The 13,751-nt window shown below is 37.8% G+C and overlaps 1 protein-coding gene across 1 annotated transcript in view; it reads left to right on the top strand.

Annotated features, from left to right (window-relative positions):
• Nucleotides 1-13,751, top strand: part of EPHA6 (EPH receptor A6) — a 1,147,205-nt gene that overhangs the window by 1,120,495 nt on the left and 12,959 nt on the right. The window contains 1 exon segment of the mRNA XM_004389015.3: nucleotides 12,303-12,496. Within this exon segment, the coding sequence (XP_004389072.1) occupies nucleotides 12,303-12,496 (194 nt within the window).

Genomic DNA, 13,751 nt, shown 5'->3' with positions numbered 1-13,751 from the left:
TTACCAACCCGCTCTGGTGGCTGTAGTAAGTGCCACAAACAACCCGTCCCAGTAACTCCTCTTCAGCTAGACCTGCCCTGCCATACTTTTTTTTTTTAACAAATATCCAAAAATAAAAAAGCATTCAGACTCTATTATTCTGGGTTATTTTGATTCTAAATGACAGAAAACCAACCTGAACTAACTTAGGCAAAAATAAGGAAATGTATTTATCCCTGAAACTAAGAAGGTAGTTTGGCATTGATGGATCCAGAAGATCATGCAGGATTTTCAGTTCTTCCCTAAACACATTGGCCTCATTCTTTCCTACAGGAAATGTCTTCTTATTCACGCTGTAAGGTTCCACATTCCAGTTTAGCTACCCCAGCAAAATGAGCCCTTTCCTCTGTGAAAGTTCATATACCAATCCCAGAGAAGACTCTCGTTGGTTCTGTTAAACACTGCCCAACTCTAAACCAAAATCATGTCAGTGATATGGATACTATGATTGGCCCAGCTAAGTTTATTTGTCAGCCCATGCATCCCGAGACAGGTGGAGCACTGTAATTGGCAATTTCCCCATAATCACATGGAGTGAGGGAGGAATTCCCCAAAGGAAAGCAGTTGTGTTGCTGGAAGATATATTTTCCTTTTTTTGATGTACAACATTTTATAGAGGAAATATATATTTATTGCAATATCTGATGGCACCAAAATATTAACAGTATTCATCAATGAAGTCTAATAAGGCAGCAGGTGCGTTGGAAAAACCATTAGGGCACTAACGAAGGGTTTCTCAATCTCAACACTATTGATATTTTGGGCCAGATAATTTTTTGTTGTTGAAGGTCGTCCTATTCATTATATGACATTTAGCAGCATTCCTGACCTTTACCCACTAGATGCCAGTAACACTGCCCCCCGCCCCAGTTGTGGCAACCAAAAATATGCCTAGATGTTGCCTAGTCGAGATAAGGGACAAACTTGCCCCCAGTTAAGAACAACTGGTTTAGAACTAAAAAGATCTGGATTCAAATCCCAGCTCCACTATTTACTGGCCATGCACTCTTAGTCAAGTGATTTAAGCTTTATGAAATACTATCTATAATGGGGTTCAAAAATTGCAGAATTTGAAATAATTAAGAGATAATGTATGCAAACCACCTGGTATGTGTTGTTAGCTGCAGTAGGGTTGGCCCTGATTCATGGTGACCCCATGCACAACAGGATCAGACCATTGTGATGCATAGCATTTTCACTGGCTGATTTGCAGAAGATCACCAGGCCTTTCTTCCTAGTCTTTCTTAGTCTAGAAGCTTCACTGAAACCTGTTCAGCATCATAGCAACATACAAGCCTCCACTGACAGACAAGTGGTGGCTGTGCTTGAGGTGCACTGGCCAGGACTCAAACTCAGGTCTCCCAGATGGAAGACGAGAATGCTACCACTGAACCACCATTGCCCTCACCTGATACATAGAAGGTGTTGAATTAATCAATGATAATAATCATAGCTTGCATTTACTGAGCTTATTATAAGCCAAGTATTTTATATTATTGGCTCATTTAATCTTCAAAACCATTTTCAGAGGTGGATACTATTATTACTCCCATTTCTAGATAAAAAAAAACTGAGGCTTAGAAAATTTAAGTGACTCACCCAAGGTTACACAACTGTAGTAGTGGAACTGATATTCAAACTCTCTTTTACTCTAAAGTACATACTTTTACCCACTGTGCTATACTGTAGGAATCTAACTTTCAAAGGAGGCTCCAGAACAAAAGTTCTGTGTAATGAGATCAACGTATCTGTAATTACATGTACCAGTATTAGCAAAAGAATGTTTGGAAATATAAATCTTTCTTGCAGTATTTTGTGTCTTGATGTTAAAAATTCATGCAGTGTGCCATATTGTTATATTTCTTAAAAATACTTGAAAGCAGTAGCTTAAAATTGAATTTCAGTGAGCAACGTATTTAGCCTATTCTCAGCAACTTTTCACGGGCTCATGAAGGGGAACAGCCTCTTGCTGCCTTCTAGCATGTGAAGTTTGGTTTGTTTGTTTTAAGGTATTTTAGGGTAATTTTTTATGTTATTTTCATCCAAGTTCAAAATAATTTTTATTTACTAGATAATGGGAGTCGATTTGAATGCTCGGAGTACAACAAGCTCCAAAGATGACACCAAGGGCACCGCAGTTCTTCCCGCTAATACTCACACCTCAGAATGTGCTTAACAGAAGAAAATGGAAGCAAAACATGAACAGCAGGCAACATTAAATAACCAAACCCCTACAGAGCTAATATGTAGGGGAAAAACTAGCACCATTTAAATGAGAGGCGACTTAGCTAATGATCTGAATGCAAGACTGGAGTCTTGGGTTTAGTTTTGTTTCCCTGATATTATGTTGTAAAAAAAAAAAAGATTCGCCTTGAAGCAGTTTGAAACCCAAATGCCTCCTGGGTATGGCATCATTTAGGCATATGCTACTAAAGTACTTCAGTTGCCCAGAAAGAGAATTACTATCAGGAAGCATCTCATTTGAGGTTTACTAGGAAGCATAATGCTGCCTCAGTGTTTTTGTTTTGTTTTTCTCCTTACTTTTCAAAAGCGTTTATATAATAATGAGTTTGGGTTTAGATTGCTTTCTGAAGCTTACCTGAGGAAAAAGATTGGAGTTTGTCTTTAGGGTTTTCTTTTTGTAGGTTATTTGGTTGGAAACAACCTTTTGACCTTATCTGAATTGATTCCCTTTTCAAAATTTCAGAAAGGAAGAAAATAACCTTGTACCATATTTCTTGCTTGTCTTCTTATTTCTATAACCTTTCCCAATTATGGGTCAGTACTTCAGCTGAGAATGGTGGGTGAGTAGAATCCACTCACCTAGAAATGTAGAAAGATTTTATGACTCAGAGTCTAGTCATTTCCAATTTTTGTCTCTGATTAGATTTTCCAAACTCTACTTTATTATGTAATGGTCTTTGTGTAATGATCTGTGTAAGATACAGTAAACTGCTAAAGGCCCATTCCCATTATTTCAACCTTCCATATAACAGAAAGAATTTTTGCATTTATTTGAATATGTATTCTACCAAAGCAATTTTCAAAATGGCCTCAATTTTTCAGTAATTCCTACTACTGGCACATAGGCAGTAGCAGCGCTTTAATTAAATACATGCTAATTACACTAGCGTGACGTAGATCTTCTACGAGGCAAGAGTAATAAGGACTGTTATAAGATGTAATCAATCACCATTGTAAATAATTCAAATAGAAATGTTCTAAATAGAGGAAACCAGTAAGCAATATGCTACTTCTACAGTGTAATTTTCAAAGGAATTTTTTAAAATTATATAACCATAAAACTAGAAAATATATGCATACCAACGTTTTTGGGTAAAAATTAACTGTATCTTCAATTTTCTATTTGGAAGAAATATATTTACTATTTTTAGCTCTTTTAATTTGTATTCATTCTTTTTTTTTCTCTTTGGGGCATTTATAAAGAGGGCATTTTAAATCTCTTTTCTCTTTGTAGTCATAAACTATTTTTCTAAATATTTTTAGTAGACCTAAAGAATGTGTTATTTGATGTTGCCTTATATCTTTCTAAAATGAAAAGGATGCACCAGTGAAGAAATGTCTGTTTTATTCCCAGAGAGTACTTGGGAAAATGGTCTTGAGTTTTAAGGACATTGGCTTCTTAAAGAAAAATGGTATCAGAAAAGTAGATGTAAAATGTATCTTTTTATATTTCCAAAAAGTATAATTTACTGTAGGAAAACTGGATGAAAATAACATAAAAAATTACCCTGAAATACCTTAAAACAAACAAACAAACAAACCTTCACATGCTAGAAAGCAGCAAGAGGCTGTTCCCCTTCATGAGCCCGTGAAAAGTTGCTGGGAATAGGCTAAATATGTTGCTCACTGAAATTCAATTTTAGCTACTGCTTTCAAGTATTTTTAAGAAATATAACAATATGGTGCACTGCATGAATTTTTAACATCAAGACACAAAATACTGCAAGAAAGATTTATATTCCCAAACATTCTTTTGCTAATACTGCCACATGTAATTACAGATACGTTGATCTCATTACATAGCACTTTTGCTCTGGAGCCTCCTTTGAAAGTTAGACTCCTATGGTATAGCACAGTGGGTAAAGTATGTACTTTAGAGTAAAGGAGAGTTTGAACACCAGTTCCACCACTACAGTTGTGTAACTTTGGGTGAGTCACTTAAACTTTCTAAGCCTCAGTTTTTTATCTAGAAATGGGAGTAATAATAGTATCCACCTCAGAAAATGAGAAATTTATTCTCTCACAGTCTAGTAGGCTAGAAGTCCGAATTCAGGGTGCCAGCTCCAGGGGAAAGCTCTGGAGGAGGGTCCTTGTCATTAGTCTTCCCTTGGTCTGGGAGCATCTCTGTGCAGGAACCTCAGGTCCAAATGATGCGCTCTGCTATCGGCATTGCTTTCTTGGTGGTATGAGGTCCCCAACTCTCTGCTTGCTTCCCTTTCCTTTTATCTCTAGTAAGATAAAAGGTGGTGCAGGCCACACCCCAGGGAAACTCCCTTTACATTGGATCAGGGATGTGACTTTAGTAAGTGTGTTTTAATCCCACCCTAATCCTCTTTAACATAAAATTACAATCACAAAATGGAGAGCAACCACACAATCCTGGGAATCATGGCCCAGCCAAATTGATACGCACATTTTTGGGAGGACATAATTCAATCCATGATACCCACAAAGCTCCATGTGGTCAGATGGGCTTCTGCTGGGAAACAGATATTCAGATAGGGCCAGAGTGTATCCTGATAAACTAAGATTAGAAAGATTTTGGAAACCATGATATTCCTTACTTATATAACAGGAAAATACATTATCATTGTTTTCAGAGTTCTCACATTATAAATCTAAATATTTTAATCTATATAAGTAATCATTATCACACAAAGTAAGTGTACATTGGGACCCTTTTAATATTTTATTTTAAAAGAAACTGTCTCAAAAATTTAGCAAGGACTGGAATATACACTAGTAAATGGAACGTGATGAGATTTTATTTTTATATTGCCTCTAAATATTAATCATTGCTTTATGGAAAACCTGTAATTTCAGGAAGAACAGGGATAGTGAAGCAAAAGATTCCCATTATATATATGATGGTAAAAGAATAAGATACAGACAGAAAACCTTTTTCAGAGGCTAATTTGTTGTGCTCCTTGTAGCAGTCTTATAAAAATGTAATACCCTGCATAGCTCAAGCGGGCCTTGTTCAGTGGTATTGTTCAGGAATATCTCAGTGTCTTCAGACTGTCTAATCCTTGTTTGCCTTGCTTAATAAAAGGTACACATTGCTGCCTTGATTCAGAAACCGTCAACACAATTGGAAAACTCATCAGACTCAGCAAGAGCAGAGCAGTCAGCTACGTGCCCCAACTGAGCCTCGTGTTGATCCTAGGCTGTTAAAAATTGCAGTGTCGATGACAAGAAACCAGTGCAGTCTATTTAGAAGAACCAGCCACGTTAGATAATAATTTCTGACAGAATCTAATCCCTTCCACCTCACTATGGAAATTATTGTTGCAGTCATTTTCATATTTTTCACTCTATTTTAATTTTTTTCTTACATGTCTCCCAGAGGATGACAGCTAACGACTATCATAAAACCAAACTGTTACAAAATTCTCTCTAGTTAATTATCACCCCTTCATATCCTAAAAATAACAAACCTCAATTAGTCTTGTAGACGAAGCACCCCATATGCTGCTGGCTCCTTGTCAGTCCTTAATTAAGGAATCAGAAAATACTCATAAAGCAAAACTTCTCACAAAAGAAATGTTTACAAAGATAAAACTTAATATAGGTTTTCTCAAGGTGCCCCTAAAATACAACTTTCATAGATCACATATTTGTCAATTGGAGCTCCATTCTTTGACTTAAGGCATTGTGCTAGGTGCTGGGAACATACGGAAAAAAGAAACAGTCACTGCTCTGCAAGAGTCCAGATCACCCAGCTGCAAGACTACAAGGGTTTTAGAGTGGTCGGAGCAAAGGGTACAACAGCAGGGGGTCAGAGGTGAGGACCAGAGCCAGGCAAGACCTTGAGGAGCCTGTATGCCATGGCATGGAGAGCCACTGCAGAATTTCAAATGTGAGAGGAACATGATCACAGTTCTACTTCAGTAGGATTGCTCTGGGCTCACTGTGGAGGATGATTGGAGGAGGGAAAAGGGAGACAGGGAGACCAGTTAGCAGGCTGGTGCAGCAATCAAAATGAGAAATAAATCATTTGGCTAAAGAACCTAAAAAATGGAACAGATTAAAAATACATGAAAGTGATAGGCATGACTTAAGTTCAATTTCGGCAAGAGGGAAGATAGAGGCCAAAATGATTCCCTGTTATCAGACCTAAGTCACTAGTAGAACAGTAACTTTCTTTATCCTTTGCAATGGACAGAAATCCCAAAGAAGAAGCAGGTTTAGTTTTGTACAAAGTAAGTCTACAGCACTTGTATAATATATGAAGTCATATGCCCTGTTGGTGACAGATATAGAATTCTGCAATACTGGAGAAAGGTCTGAGCTAGAGCTACAGGTACAGAAGTCAAAAGCATAGTTAAAGCCTGGAGAGTACGAGATCACATAAAAGAACTCAAGATCTAATTCTGGGGAAACAAGTCATGGATGTGTCTCAAGACTCAGGAGAGATTTTCTCTACCACTGCAGAGGCTATCATGATGATTAACCTGTTCTTCGGGGAGCTACTGACCCAATCTGTTCATCACTTAGAGCTTTGGTTTTCTCGTCTATACTATGTATATAACCATAGCCACATAATAAGCTTCCTGATACCTAAACAAGGTATTAAAAAAAAAAAAAACCATTGCCATGAAGTCAATTCCGACTCATAGCAACACTATAGGACAGGGTAAAACTGCCCCAGAGCGTTTCCAAGGAGTGGCTAGTGGATTTGAACTGCCAACTTTTTAATTAGCAGCTGTAGCTCTTAACCACTGTGCCACCAAGGCATAAGCTATGGAGAAACACTTTGCCAAGAACTTGACACATAGTAAGCTTTCAAAGTCACATATGTTACTAGAATCTGAAACCAGAAAGATGACACTCATGGAAAATTGAATTCACCATCACCCTGTAGCCCTAAAACCCCTCTTCCTCCTTGTCCTCTATCTTTGCCAGTTGAGCAAACCAAAAACCTCAAAGTCATTCTAGTCTCCTCCCTCTATTGCCACGTGTAATCTCACCCCCGTCCTATAGGTCCCTGTGAAATAGTCCACTTCTGTTTGTATTTTGGACACGTCATCATGAAAGACCAATTGCTAGAAAAGGACATTGTGTTTGGTAAAGTAGAGGGTCAGAGAAAATGAGGGAAACCCTCAATGAGATGGACTGACACAGCAACCACAGCAATGGGTTCAAACATACCAACTGTCGTGACGATGATACATGACTGTACACATACGTTCACAATGAGTCAGAACCAACTTCACGGCAACTACCAACAACAACAACATTGTCCAACATGGTTATTACCTCCACTAAGGTCATCCTGATCTCTTACCTGGATCACTACAAGCCTCTTTCCTGGACTCCTTGCCTGTCTCCAGTGCACTCTCCCCACTGCAGCTGGAGTGATCTTTCTAAAAAGTAAATCTAATATGCTGTTTACTTGCTAAAACCTTCTCCCTTTTGTACAAAGCCTAAGTTTTCAGCACGCAAAGTCCTTCATGACTTCAATAAATACAATTTTTACTTAGCCTTCCAGCCTCAAATCTGACCGTTCCTCTCTTGGAAGACTATTCTGAAAACCACATGAATCTACCTTTATTCTCTGATCAGATCGCATCTCCTCTCTCCAACCAACCACCTGACACTGTTACCTTCCACGTATCACTTAAGGTTCAGCTCACCTCCTCTGAGAAGCCTTCCCAGACACCCCAAGGCTGAGTTAAGTATCTCTCCCGCGTGCTTCCATAGCACCTTGTACTACTCTTATGTGGTATGGTCTCCTTCACTAAATTATATGCTTCCTAAAGACAGAGATGGAGAGCAGTGGTAGTTTAGTGGAAGAATTCTCACCTTCCCTGTGGGAGACCCTGGTCCATGCATAACCACCACCCGTCTGTCGATGGAGGCTTGCGTTTTGCAATGATGCTGAACAGGTTTCAGTGGAGCTAACCGACTAGGAAAAAAGTCCTGATGATCTACTTCCAAAAATCAGCCAATGGAAACCCTATGAATCACAACAGGGCAATCCACAACCAATCATGGGAATGGCACAGCTTTTTGTTCAGTTGTGAATGGAGCCACATGAGTCTAGTGTCAACTCCACAGCAGCTAACAATACAGATGGAGATATGCCTTACTCATGTTATCTGTTATACATAGAATGGTTGATAGTACATTTTAAGTGATATAATACATATCTGTTTGGATGAAAAATGAAAAAGATCCATTAGAAACATGTTGTATCTTTTAACGAATTTTGTGAATCAAGTTGCCCAAATCTCTTCTCTGGCTACCCTTGAAGCCAGAATTTTAAGTTATATGACCTTGGGCAAGTTGAACCTCTCTATGATTCAGTATCTCATCTGATGTAGATAACAATAGTGTCTACCTCAAAGGGTTATTGTAAAGATTAAAAGAGTTAATACATGTAAATCACTTAGAATTACACTTAAGATCACCTAAGAGCTCTCAATATTTATTAGCTGTTATTATTATTGTCACTATTGTTATTGTCGTTATTTCCATTGTCCTATAAGCTGGGTTCTTCGTTTTTGGCACCAGGGCTCAGGACAAATTTCATGAGGCTATAAGTATGGGTTAAAAAATTGAGAAAACTTAAATGCTAGAGGTCAGCAAGAAAAAAAAACATGAGTCTCCTGCTCCTCCCAACGTCCCCAAGAGTCACGCTGGGGACCAGGCACTCTGGTGGACACACTGTGGGTAAAAATTCCAGGCGAGGGACACCACTCTCATGCCACTCCCTCCTTTTATAGAGCGAGCACAAGGCTAACTTTGTCATGAGGGAATAAACAGCCTCTTGGAACCAAGCAGTCTGGATTTGAGTGTCAACTATTCATAAGAGTTGCCTGGGAAAACCAACTTCCCAGCAACCAAGGATCTTGTAGGAAGGGTCCTATAGGAAATAGTAACCCCTCTGAGCAGAAGGAAGACACCACCAGCCTTATGGCAAGCTGAGTTTGGGTGAAATCCCTCCGTCTTTAGAGAAGGGCAAGCCCCCAGTCTTACCTGGCTTATTGTTCAGGCAAACCAGAAGGAGATCATGGGATCATTCCTGGGCAATTCTGCTTGGTGCACCAAATTTTTTTGTTTTATAAAAATTAATAGTTTTATATTTCCTTTAGTGGGGGCTTCAAATGCTGTCATCATTGTGCTTTGAAGACATTTTTGGATAGTTTGAGACACCAAGTTTTCTAAGAAACTGCTCCTCTATCAAAAGAAATCCATAAATTTCTTCTAATACCTTTTGTTTGGGGTCAATAACGTTCATTAATGTCTCAGGCACCTCACTAAATGATGAGAATGCAAAACCTAGAGGCATAATTCCTGCCTTCAAGTATGTATAGCCTTAGAGGAAATGCAGATGAAAATATTACAATACAATGTAATAGCTACAATAATAGAAATGTGTACAAGACTCAGAAGCATTCAGAAATGCCTGTGTTCAATCAAAAATTACATTTTGCAAACCGTGAAGTAAACATGTTTTTGATTTCCCAACAATATTAAACTTAGGATCCAAATAAAAACATTGAAGTCCAATTAGAAGATGCTATGACAAAATACAGCACGGTGAAAAAAGAAAAAACCCGTTGTCATCAAGTCAATTCCGACTCACAGTGTCCCTACAGGACAGACTTGAACTGCCCCATAGGGTTTCCAAGGCTGTAATCTTTACAGAAGCAGACTGTAACATCTTTCTCCTGCGGAGCAGCTAGTGGGTTCAAACCACGGACCTTTAGGTTAGCAGCCGAGCACTTAATCGCTGCGCCACCAGGGCATTGATTGATTATAAAATTGAAGAAGAAGATTATATATAATCTAAAGATTATATCATGAGAACTGAAAATCATTTCTGGGGAATGACCAGAGGAAAAGTTTGGGAACTGCAAGGCGCTCAGTTCAAATGCCAGCTCTGCCACCTAGTAAACTATGTGAGTTTAGGTAATTTTTTAACTGCTCTGAGTCTAAATTTTCTCATTGAAGAAATAGGGATAATAATAACTACCATGTTGGGTTATTTTAAACAGTAAATGTAAAAAATTCACAAAGCACCTAGCACATGCTAGCATGATAGTTACTTGGTAAAGGCAGCTTTTTTTTTTTCCCCTCAGACTATAGCCTCCCTTGTCACCTATTTTATTCATGCACTTATAGTTAGGTAACTGTGGCCAATTGGCTAAGGGACTCTCCTAAGGTAGGATTTTAAAGTTGTTCTGCAATGGAATTCTATCTTATTTGTCTTAGTTACTTACGAAACTACCCACAGTGATTGTGACGCATTACAAGCATTTTATACACATCCTGTTTTACTAAAATGCGTACCAAAACGTCTTAAAATCCCTGCCTATGTGATAGCAAAGGTAGTCAGAAAACAGATGAGGAAAAAATCCTGTTCAATAATGGAATATAAAATGAATAGAAAAATGCTGGTGGCCTGACAGGTTGAAGTGTTCTGGTCACAAGGCACTGATAGGATTGTGAGAAATCCCCTATTACTAAAAAAGCTAAAGCAGTTAAGAGATTCTTGAAGGCATATTATTACTCCTTCTTACAAACTGCCTCTAGCATAAATTATGGACATTTAAGACTCATTTCAAATAATGTCATTTAAATATTACATTAAAATAAGGACATCAATGATTTTTTTTAAATGAATTAGAAACCAAAGTCACTGGTTTATACATGTAAAAAATGTTGAATTGGCAAAAGTTTTGTTATATATTTTTATCATAATTTTCAAAAAAGGAATTACAGAAAGTGTATAGATAGTGCTGCAATGAGAGAGTTCTGTTAACAGCAAGACACAGGGAGAGGAGGCAGCTGAATTATGCCTGTTTTCAATTAGTCTATTCCTCGGTTATCCACCCGCAACAATGAGATTATAAACACTTACCACTGCCTTTCTCCCCAGATAATGTAAGAATAACAGTGCCTAAGAATATTTTTGAACAATAAGAATAATTTTGAACTTTTCAATAATATTTTTGAAAATAAGCTACAGTATTCAAAATTGATTTCATTGCATTGTTAGGAAATTCCATGTGGGTCATGCAATAAACAGATGAATGACTTGCCTTATTTTGTATGTGGTTTCCTAAGAACCAAGGAAAGTATTTATTGTCGTCGTGTTTTTCTTAACTTCCATTTCCTATAGAGATTCCTTTCTCTAGAGCAGCATTGCCCATAAAGTAGCAACTAGCCCCATGTGGCTATTTAGATTTAAGTTTTAATTAATTAAAATAAACAAAAATTTAAAATTCCATTCCTTAGTCATACTAACCACATTTTAAGTGCTCTGTGGCCACATGTTGGCTACCATATTGGACACAGAGAACAGTTCTATCATCACAGAAAGTTCTATTGGAGAGTGCTGCCCCAGAGCATACTCGGGCTGAATGCTTCCTATTGCTCTGTGGGTTTAAGCTGGCCATTGATACCATTTCAGGGACTAAACGACTTTGGAAGTTATGAGAGGACTTCATAGTCAGGTCAGTGTTAGAAATAAGACAGAAATAGACAGAAATAAGCGAAGAGAAATTAAAGGGGTAATGAAGAAAGAAAGAGTGACAGAAAAAGAATATACATTGACATTATCATAGAAGGATAAAGAATTATTCAGGAAATCAGTGATTCAGCAGAAGTGCAATTTTACTTAAAACATTTGTCATGTGTGCTTTTCACTGAAAGCATCCATCCTGTGCTGGGTTTCTGATATTCTAATTGGGTTTTGAGATGTTCCAGCTCAATCACACAAAACTACTTCTTGGCATCATGATGAAACTTAACCTGCCTTCTGTATACCGGTAGCACATGTTTAAAAACTTATTTTCCTCTTGTAGGATCAGCACATGCTATGGAGCTACTTGCAATTTTTATTCACAACTTTTGTATTTATCTTTGTCTGGACTTTTTGTTCTCACAGTAGTTTTCATACTTACCAATATTTCAACTTCTAGTGCCTGGATAAAAAAGGAATTATAACTTAGCATATGTATTATTTATGTCAGAAAATAAAAGAATAACCTGTGTATGTTTGTGTTTAGGTCATTCTGTCCATTGAAGAAGGTTACAGACTTCCAGCTCCCATGGGCTGTCCAACATCTCTACACCAACTGATGCTCCATTGCTGGCAGAAGGAGAGAAATCACAGACCAAAATTTACTGACATTGTCAGCTTCTTAGACAAACTGATCCGCAATCCCAGTGCCCTTCACACCCTGGTGGAGGACATCCTTGTGTAAGATGCAGAACGTTGATTTTTTTTTTCCCCTTGACAATAATTATGTCTTTCAAGGTATAGTCGAAAATACCAGGTAGAAAGGAGAAATTTCGTCTTGATAAGCATCTAGTTGTGAAGCTTTTAGAACATTTCATGTGAAGCATACTTTCTTTATCAGCTGAAAAAGCAAATTAACACAAAAGGAAAAAGTGAATTTTTTTTTTCACAAGAAAGCAGTTTTCCTCTTCTCTTTTCTCCATATCTAATCTTTCTGACTTCCTTCTTTTATATTTTTTCCTGTGTGGGTCTTTGGCATTCATATATCGTTTCTTTATTTACTGATCCTTCTTCACCATTGTAAGTAGGATTTGTATGTGCCTGCATCTCCTTTAATTGTCTTGTCCACCCTATGTCCTGTCCCTCTATTTGAAACAGCAAGCAAGACAGGGGCAATATGTGAGTCAGCCAGTAGTAAGGAAGTCTCCTGTTGATATTAACACACCCAGCTGTTGTTACTTTTCATGCCTAAAACCAGAAGAAGACATGACAAGACAAGAAAATGAAGGCACTCATACACCATTTTCTAAAAGTCAGTAGAGTTGAGAAGATCTGCTCACCTCTCTCTGAAAAGCAATTATAATAAAAAGGGGAGAGAAGAAAAACAGACTAATATCTATCCTGAAAATATTACATTAAAAATATCATTAAGCTGAAAATACATTTCTTTATTGAGGCCAAATAGGACTTCGAAATAACCAAAGCATTTCCATAGCTCACCTTCCTGACCCTGGGGATGGCCGACAGCATATACAGACATTCCATTTCAGATCACAGGTTCAAGTCAGTGCAAGTTTTTAGTGACAGTAAGGCCGGAGGCTCTTCAAGGACTTCTTGAAACAGGCTTCAGTTCACAGCAAAGCACATAAGAGTTCACCTCTAAATCACTAATTGGCAGCTTCAGTGAAGTGAAGCCAAGCATGAAATAGCTAGAGATTAAACTATTACTCTAGCCCATCTTCCCTAAAGCAGTCTAACACAGGAAGTACTAAGAGGAAAAAAAAAAAGAAAAGAAAAAAAATCACAGGAAAGGCACTTGGAATTTTATCATAAAAACAATAGACAGCCATTGAAGGATTTTAAACAAGAAAATGACATGATCATATTTGCATTTCTGAAAGATCACTCTAGGAATAGTTTAGACTGAGAGTGCAAAATAGGGCACAAGCCTGGAAAAAGAGTCAGATGTTTGCAGGAATCCAAGCTAGAAAAGATT

Source organism: Trichechus manatus, unplaced genomic scaffold, assembly GCF_000243295.1.
Source record: "Trichechus manatus latirostris isolate Lorelei unplaced genomic scaffold, TriManLat1.0 scaffold00229, whole genome shotgun sequence".
Classification (NCBI taxonomy): Eukaryota; Metazoa; Chordata; class Mammalia; order Sirenia; family Trichechidae; genus Trichechus; species Trichechus manatus.
The sequence above is the reverse complement of the archived record's forward strand: the minus strand, read 5'-3'. Positions and strand labels throughout refer to the sequence as shown.